This window comes from Magnolia sinica, chromosome 11, assembly GCF_029962835.1.
Source record: "Magnolia sinica isolate HGM2019 chromosome 11, MsV1, whole genome shotgun sequence".
Lineage (NCBI taxonomy): Eukaryota > Viridiplantae > Streptophyta > Magnoliopsida > Magnoliales > Magnoliaceae > Magnolia > Magnolia sinica.
The window spans coordinates 48,473,688-48,483,824 of record NC_080583.1 but is presented as its reverse complement, the minus strand read 5'-3'; the positions used below and the strand labels follow the sequence as shown (position 1 = coordinate 48,483,824).

At 46.1% G+C, this 10,137-nt stretch overlaps 1 protein-coding gene across 1 annotated transcript; it reads right to left on the bottom strand.

The window, feature by feature from the left end:
- Nucleotides 1-170: 170 nt before the first annotated feature.
- Nucleotides 171-870, bottom strand: LOC131219097 (MFP1 attachment factor 1-like). Its single transcript, XM_058214098.1, has one exon. The coding sequence runs from the start codon at nucleotides 752-754 to the stop codon at nucleotides 323-325; it is 432 nt and encodes a 143-aa protein (XP_058070081.1). The 5' UTR covers nucleotides 755-870; the 3' UTR covers nucleotides 171-322.
- Nucleotides 871-10,137: the final 9,267 nt, after the last annotated feature.

Here is a 10,137-nt window from a genome sequence, read left to right as displayed (position 1 = left end):
TAGCAAATGAAATCCCAGCTTTTTGCTAGCAAATGAAAAGGGGAAAAAAGTCGTTTACAAGCATTTTAGGGCATCCTAACGCAAGTTGTAAATAGTAAATCATTTACAACTTGCCTCATTTACCACCATCCAAACAACCCTTACGCGGCATCATCAAATAAAATCCAAAATAGTAACAAATAAAAAACCTAATCTATTCACTCAGCATGAATCTCATAGATTGTGCACCAAATTCATAAAACTTCAAGAAAGACAGACAGAGAGAAGCTGATTTCAAGATCCGAACAATTCGACAGAAACACTAACATACCAACAGCCAATATCAGGTCTGTGATGATTCCGACCCAACGGACGAGATCTCCTCACTGGACGCAACTGCGGGAGGCTGCGTCTGCAAATTCTCCGCAGGGGAAGCAGACGGCGCCCGGGCCTTAACGGCTTCCAGCATCCGCTTGCTGATCTCCTTGGAATAGATCTGAAGGATCTCGATCCCGTCGTCCTCGGCGGCAGCATTGTTCGAGAGAGACGCCGCGGCAGAGAAAGCCTCTTCTTCGATGACGCGTGCGGCCGATGATGCTTCTTCGGGAGGCATCGAGCCGTAGCGCTTGGAGAGGACGGACGGTGATGAGAGGGTCTCGATCAGACGGTTGGTCACGGCGTCACGGGTGCGCTGCGTTGGAGGCCAGATGCTTAGGGAGACGTTCATCTTCTTCTCCTCAGTGATCGGATGTTGCTGGGGTTCTTCTGCTGCCATTGCTGGGATTGGGTGCGGTATGGCTTTTGCACTTTCCTCGTCTTCTTTGATGTTGCTGCCCGTCCAAGAAACGTAAGCTTCATATATTTCCTACCTAGACCAAGGGTGATGGTTGATGGCGCAGACACCGACACACAATGTACACGTGGATATTAAAATTCAAATTCAAATCCAGACCGTGGAATCCCATATCCTAATGTAAGGCAGTGTTCGGCACCGTGGATTTGGATCCGGGGGATTTGAAGGGATTTGAAATCCTCCGATTCCATGGCAAACGTAAAGTAACCGCGGTTTAAAATAGGGCTGGAAGTCAGGCGGGTTTAACCGACTTAACTGTGACCAATCAGACATTGAGTTAAGCTGGGTGAGATGGGTTCGGTCCGGAGCTTGAGCTATACAAACACTAATGGTCTGTTTGGCCACCTGCATTAAGTGGGATTAAAATGGATGGAATTAAAAAGGTAGTGATTAATGTATGTGTAAGGTATTGTTTATGAATTTGGTATATCCCATGCTATTTTAATGCCATGTTTGGAAGATATGGGATTAATTTTTATCCCGCGGGATTAGAGTAAAGTCATGTCTGGAAAAGATACCATAAGATTACAAAAGTCATTTTGCAAATACCCTCGGAATTACTAAACTCATATTTGGAAGTGGACTCGGGATTGCAAAAGTTACATCCAATTTCTCTTTATTCATGTTTGTAAATAAACTCGGGATTGGATGGGATTATACACAACCCACGCCTGTTGTTCATATGTGGTACACCATCGCCTCACATCGGCAATTATTTTATACTAACACCCAATGCATATAAGAGAATTGAAGAAAAATTGTGCCCGATTACATGATAGATCATGGATTGCAGACATACTAAGCTTAAACACAAACATATAACATAATAGAAAGTATTGTCATCCAAGTTAAAAGTTGCGATAGATAACAACGTCCATGCAGACAGCGTCAGTGAAGTTCCTACAATTTAATCACAACATACAATGCAAAAATAAAAACTATGGTCAAAATGAAAAAGAAAACAAAGGTCATCCCAACGGTCGGATTTAAGTCATCTATGGATATACCCTTTGAAACCATTGTTGGCATCCCGAATGTCATATTAAAGTCTTTCGTTGATGTACTTTGTGTAACCATTGTTGACGTCTAACGTTGAGGTTGGGTTGAGATCTCTGAGTTCGGCGTCCGAATATTTACGTAGGATTCTATGTTGGTAAGGAGAGACGTCTCCATCGTTCTTCTCTGGCCTAATCTAATTGATGTACAAGAGCTCAAAAAAATATCTCATTCCTTCATCGCATCCTCCAAACGTGTGAATAAGCGATGATTATTGCCACTAAATCCTTCGACCTGCAACCGTGCTTCCTCCCATGAAGTATAAATGTTAGGCCGACGACCAACATATACAACATAATACTTTTCCTTCGGCATCTGCATTAACAATTAAAACATACAATATTGTTAATACAAGAATATACATATATGTCATACCAATGGGCATTCAAGGTTACTTTAAGTAAGCAGATAGTAAAATAATAATTAAAAAAACAGTAAAATGATATAGAAAATTATACGAGTCCAAAATGTCTAAACATCATATCCACCACAACGATAATTAAAAATATTACATGTCCACCTATGCTAATATCATATCCAAATATCCAACATACCATTTAAGCAAATCCTAAATAAGTCTTTTACTAAAACACACAGAAACTAAACTTGAAAATGCAAATTGTCTTGACCAACATAGAGATGAGTGGTGTGTGAACTAATGGCGAATTATTTCCACTATGTGAGCCCCATACATTCTGGGTAACTTTTTTCGGCCAATCATAGTGATCTTATCTTCGTAGGTTAACGAACATGGCAGCAAGTCACTCATCCCTGGAGAGTAATTCACTGACATTGAATAGGTCGGTTTGTGTCAGTCCTTCTACATCTTCTAAGGCACTTAACACTCTAGTCATTCGGTTGGCTCCCTTACTGTCACCCATGCGAATGTCAAATTCATGCATTGCATTAACGACATTATCTATAAATGCACCGAGTACCTCACAAGGACGAACGAGTCGCGTCCTTTTCTTAGAAGAGCTACAGCTACGAGTAGAGTAAGGCTCGTACCCTAGACCGTACTGTTCTGTACGCGATCCTCCCTGTCGAATTCCAGCAACCTGCGATCTATAGGTAGCGTTTGAGTGCGACTCTAAGTCACATCCCGTAGATCTGATTCAGCTCAACCCGAGACTTATACCCTAGTGACCATGCCATCGTCGTGGTTCTAAGGTCGCGTCTTGTGCACTGATGCGATACCCAGGCTAGGAGTTGTGGGCCTGCATTTAATTCAAGGAAACGCCATGCGTTGCAAATCCCGAGAGAATCTCTACAACCCATCACATCAATCAATCAATTACCAGTCAAGTACTCAACCCATCACTCAAACCATCACACCCATACCTCACATGTCACCTCTCTTACACAACTCATACCTCTCTTACACAAGCTACCCCCAAAGTTAACATTTCTCTTACACAACTCATACATCTCTTATACAACCATCCCTCTCATCCCATCCTTCTTACATACATCACTCCTCTCTCGTTTCACTCCATCCCATCTCATTCTCTACCATGTTAAAACAACTAAGGAGAAAAAGAACCCAAGATCAAGGCCCACTTCTTTCCCCCAAATCTCACCATCCAACCCTTCAATCTCCACCATCCTCCATTAAAGAGTGAACTTATGAGCTTAGCATTCCAAGGAGCTAAAGAAGAGGACCATAGGTGGGTGATCTTAGGTGTAGATGAGGATCTTTGTTCATGGGGCAAGTGGGGCCTACCGGTCAATGGTAAGGATCCCATTTTGGACCCAGGGTGTGGCCTATGGCCCATCATGATATGCATGTGTTACCCATGAGGGGTCCATTCTCCATGGACCCCACCATGATGTTATATGTTATCCATCTTGTATTAGGTCATGTAGACCTTGAAATTTGTGGTGGAAATGGGATTTCCAACCTAGATTTTTGATTTAGGGCCCACCTATTTTGGGACCCATCTTGATGTACGTATTGCAATATCTAGGGGAGCTCATAGTAGCAGAGCTCCCCTGCCTCATCTCTCTCTCTCTCTCTCTCTCTCTCTCTCTCTCTCTCTTTCCCTGTTTGATGGCCACCTTATCATATATATTTTTATCCAAACCATCCACAAGATGGGCCCACCTTGATGGACTGTCCAGCGGACAGGGTTGCTACCTGTCCGTCTGGACAGGCCTGAATGAAGGAGAACACAAATGTCAATTTGATCTAAACCTTAGTGGGCCACTTACGTGGACCCCACCTTGATGCAGGATGCATCCACACCATCCATCCAGTCTCTTATATATGAGATAGATTCAAATCTTGGATGGAGTACACCGCTGGACATCATGCTGTCCACATGTTCTCTAACGTTGTGGGGCCCACTGCAGGGTCCCATCGTGATGTGTGTACGGTATCCACGCCATCCAACTGTGGGTCCCACACAGCTAACTAGCTACTGTATGGACGTCAGCAAGCTGTGGGTCCCACGCAGCTAATCAGCTGCTATATGGATGTCAGCAAGCTGAGGGGGGTCCGATCATGAGGGATGTGTTATATCCCAACCATTCATGTAGGACCCGCCTGATGTATGGATCTCATTCACGCCGTCTGTCCATCTAGATGGGACCCACCATATATATGTTTTATACCCACACCATCCATCTGTTTTATATCCAAACTGTACGTCTGATGGACGGTGGGCCAGCACCCACAGAAAATAACTGCAGTACTTATGTCAGCAAGCTGTGGGTCTAATCATGGGTATATGATATATCCAAACCATCCAGCAGTGGGTCTCACTGCATGACGTCAGCAAGTTCTGTGGGTCCCACATAATATATGTGTTTTATCTAATCATCCATCCATGGGACGTGGACCCCACCTGGCACAGGTGTTGCATCTACCGTTGTCACGTCCCAAACCCGGAAATCAGATTCACAAGAATCCTGATCGCCGAATCTGGTGCCGACAGCCTCCATAGTACCCCATTCTCAGCTCCTAGCGTCCATACGCCAGATTCCAATCCTGGGATCTTATAAAGAGAATTTTTTTTTTGTACATTTAACTCGTAATAAGCATAACCACAAGTTTACCCAATTCACAAAGGCAACATCATTAATACATATCCACTAACATAATCATTTGAGTACAATGCTGAAAGAAAAATACAATAATTAAAAATTCAGCTCCATAAGACCGCTGCACGCTCCAAGCTTACAATGCTGCAACATAACATCACCTACACGCATCTATCGTGCATAAGCTTATAGAAAGCTTAGAGGGTGGTGTAAGTGTGTGCACAAGATAAGTGCCAAGTATTCAATACAGTGCCATCATCATACAGTACCGAAAATACTGGTAATCCATAAATCGTACAATATCGAAATAAACAGTTATACGGACAAGATTATGAATAATTAGAGTAAGCAGAAATACTGACAAGAGCAAGAATTATCAAAGTAAGCAGAAATACTGACAAGAGCAAGAATTATCAGAGTAAGCAGAAATACTGACAAGATCATAAATTATATGATAACAGATTAAGCAAAAATACGGACAAGTCTATGAGTCAATCAATATCAGAATATGCAATATAGGACAGCTATGCAAATGAGGAGTCATAAAAAGTCAAACATCAGATGTCGAGGATGCGATGCAATATGCGGTGCGAATGGAATGACCATGCTGGAGTGTGAAGTCGGGATGATAGTACGTAGTATCGTAGGCTACGGGGTCTATCACAAAGGATTTCTATCTAAACTAGTCCCATACCAAAATTTAGATAGTCAGACCCAATGTGGTAGACTCCTGATCTCAGGTTAGTCGCGCGCCCAACCGAAATCCTGGCCATGCGAAGGTACACAACAGTTAGTTGCGCACCACCAGCCCGAGTGGATAGTGGATGAATGAATGAATGAGTATGCAATCCCTGCCCAATAAGTCCACATATCAGTATGGTTCCTCTCTGAAAAATCACCGGGGTCTATTACACTCCAAACTAGATTGCCGCCCCATCACGCGCAATAAGGTGAGTGGAAGAGACCTCACTATCCGCCTGCCAATATCGGGCCCAGCTCGTCGATAGCGGACCTATTCCTCGAGCTGGTCAGACTCAGCCTAGCATTGCCCCCTCCTCTCGGGCAAGTAAGGTCGCACCCCCTTCTAACCGACCACGACACAGTGGGAGACGCGGCCTAACGGTATACGGCCCTCATGCACTCATGCATCCACTCGGTCTAGACGTTGGAGCAACCTCTGGAACCAAGAGGGTTTAGGGACTTTCACCCAGGGATATCTATAGCACCCCATGTAGAACAGATTTTCGGTGTCCCATCTGGCCATCCACGAAATACCTGTGGAGGCTACGGCCCTGATGTCGCTGGGTCATACAGTAATCACAACACACAATGCAAGATGCATGAGTCATACAATCCAGTCATGCATCAATCCTGCGCATACCGTGTACTCACGTGAGACAATCTCTGCCTATCAGGGGGTCTCATAATAACATGCTCAATGACACATGCAATGGTCAACCACATCTCATAACAACATATAGATGATGCGTATGGGCATGTATCGTGATGCTACGCTGTCGCATACTCATAATCGGTATCAATAACCGGCATCGACAATCGGCCTCGACAATGTGAACATTTAACCAACATTGTCACCAAGAAGTGGCCCACATAGAGCCTAACATATAGTGGACCCATGGCCTCACATAAGGGCCTAATACACATCACAACGGGCCTCAAATACGGGCTGCATATACATCGCATTGGGCCTCAATACAGGTCGTATATACATCACATTAGGCCTCGACAATCAGAATCGACAATCGGTCACGATAATCGGCCTCGATCGCTGATTGGTCAATCGAACATGACAATCAGAATCGGCAAACGGCCACGATAATCGGGATCGATCGATAATCGACCTCGATAATCAAAATCGGCAATCGGTCACGATAATCGGCCTTAATCGCTGATCGGTTAATCGGCCACGATAATCAGAATCAGCAAACGGCCACATTAATCGGGATCGATCGATAATCAACCTCGATAATTAGAATCGGCAATCGGTCACGATAATCGGCCTCGATTGCTGATCGGTCAATCGGCCACGATAATCAGAATCGGCAAACGGCCACGATAATCGGGATCGATCGATAATCGACCTCGATAATCAGAATCGGCAATCAGTCACGATAATCGGCCTCGATCGCTGATCGGTCAATCGGCCACGATAATCAGAATTGGCAAACGGCCACGATAATCGGGATCGATCGATAATCGACCTCGATAATCAGAATCGGCAATCGGTCACGATAATCGGCCTATACAATCGGCCCTGACAAATTGGCATATTAACAAGGTGGGGTCCATCGATGAACAACCGATCAACCATAATGTAAAAGATCGGCCCTCGGCCGTGGTTATATCAAGTCCGATAGCACGGAGCCATCCCCTTATGGTGAATGGGGCCCACTGATTAGGGTTAACCCACTAAAAGAATGATGAGAATGGCCTAACAAGGCCTAAGGGAAGGTCACAATGTGGACATCCAACCACCATTGCCCATCAAATGTGGACATTTAACTAACATTGCTCCCAAGGAGTGGCCTACATAGGGCCAAACATATAGTGGGCCCGTGGCCTCACGTACAATCATGATGGGCCTCATTTACGTCACATCAGCCTCATCATATGGCAAACATACATCACATCGAGCCTCGAACACATAATAGGTGGGCCTCGCACCTGGGCCTCAAATACATCATATGGGCCTTATTGCACGGGCCTCAATACTAGGCCTCATATATTTTGTGGGCCTCATTACATGAACCTAATAATACAAATAGGTGGGCCTCGCCCATGGGCCAAAATACATCACAATAGGCCTCCCCATCTGGGCCGTAATTCCATTATAATGGATCCTATCCGGTGGGCCTCAAATATATCTATTACAGGTGGGCCTCAAGTATACATCATAGGTGGGTCCCATCACATGGCCAGGCGATGTGGATGATTCACATCCATCAAGGTGGGAACAGCAGAAGGATGGTGTGGCTAAAATACATACATCACGGTGGGCCATACGTCCATCAAAATGGACAGACGATGTGAATACAACACATTCATCAAGCCAGGCATCATACATCAGGGTGCGTCCACTTGATGTGATGGACGGTGAGAATATAAAATTCAAGAAATCAAGGTGGTCCACGTACTAGACAGTACTTGCATCAGGGTGGTCCACTGTACTTGATGAATGGTGCAAAAGCAAAACAGGTGGACAGCTTGGGCGTAAAACAGATGGATGTGAATGAAACACATATGTCACAGTGGTCCCGAGCTACTGCTACACAGGCAGCACATTATCAAGGTGGGCCCCACGTGCTGTGCATGGACAACACATACGATGAATACAATAAGGTGGGTCCCACTGATCTAGCACATGGACGGTGTGGATATGCCCCACATTTCACACGTGGGGCCTACAGAACTTGCTGACCCAGTGCAGTATGTAGTTGGTGCGGTACACTAGCCAGTTTGATCTTGGACGGTGTGGGTGCAAGATACACCGTGGAGCCCCACATGATGGACGGCTGGAGTGGATGCCATGTAAATCACAGTGAAACCCCACCGTCCCACCTATGGACGGTGTGGACAGAAACCACGTACATTAAGGTGGGCCCACCCTGCTAATGGATGGATGGTGTGGCTGTACAGCATACATACATATATATTTTAAAAAAAAACACAAACATTTAGTGGGTCCCACGTGGGGCCACCTCACGTGCATGATATATATATGGGTCCCACGTGCTGAGTACAGCACATCTTTAAGGTGGGCCCCACGTATGCAGCAGGATGGCTGGATGGTGTGAATACTACACATCCATTAAGCAGGTCCCACCGTCCAGACCTGCTGGACAGTGCAGATTTCGCATCAAGGTGGGTCCCATGTCTAGTCTGGCTGGACGCTGGCCAAAGCACATACATCATATCAGGGCCCCACCGTCCCTTGCTGGACGGTGGTGGATGGCACGCACATAATAGGTGCGTCCAGCACCGATGGACATTGTAGGTATAACACCTACCTCACCTCATGTTAAATCCATAGGACTGCTGACGTAAACAGCACTTAATGGCTGGTGTGAGGTACTCCTGCCAATCTACTTCCATCCCAGACCCACATGTAGGGTGGGTCCCACACACATGGATGGTTGGATTAACCGATACATCAGGGTGGCCCACTACAGCACCGTACAACCTGTCCAGCACCGTCCAGATCATTTGGACGGTGTGGATGAAATAAAAACGTCAAGTGGGCCCCTCATCCAAGACATGGATGGTGTGGAAAAAAATACATATATACAAGGTGGGTTCCCACACACGTGGCCCACCGGTGGTTGAATCTGCCTCGGCCAGGGAGTTGGATGGATGGCTGGCATGAAATATGCTGCCCACGGTGGATTCCACGGTGACGTCCAGATGGCGGACGGTCTGGATACACAGGGCATGCAAGGTGGGGTCCAAGGCAGCGTGGCCCACTGTCAAGCTTATATTTGTGTTTCCCCCTCATCCAGGCCGTCCAACTGGACCGCCAGTCCAGCAGGGTGGACAGCAGAGCCATCCCACCTGCTGGATGGTTTGGATCGCCCGTAGATGGGCCACTAATTCAGGAAGAAGGAGAGAGAGAGATCGGATGAGGCGGGAAGAGCTCCGCCACCACTATGAGTGCCTCCATGATACAATGCATAGATCAAGATGGGTCCCACCACATGAGGGCCCCCAAATCACAAAAAAATCAAATGATAGAACACCCACCTTTGATCTCTTCTTCCTTCTTCCGCCAACACGATCTAGAGCTCCAAGGGGACGATTTCAACGGTCGAGATGCTCTTTGGATGGTGGAGATGGGAGGTAGGAAGTGGGCCACACAAGCTCTCTTCCATGGAAGCTTGGACGTGGGTTGCTTGGAGAATGAGAGAGAGAGTGATTGTAAGAGAGAGAGGGATGGGTGAGTGATGGGGTGATGGGTAAAGTGAGTGGTGGGTGTACTTTGTGTAAGAGAGTGTTGACTTTAGGGGTTGCTTGGGGATGGGGTGATGTGCATTTGACATGAAGTGTGATTGATGGGATTGATGAGACATGATTTGAAATCTTTCTTGGGTTTACAAATGCGCGGTGTTTTTCCTCGAACTGAACACGGGCCCACATCTCTTGGCCCGGGTATCGCCTCAAAGCGCGAGACGCGGCATCGGAACCACGGTGAC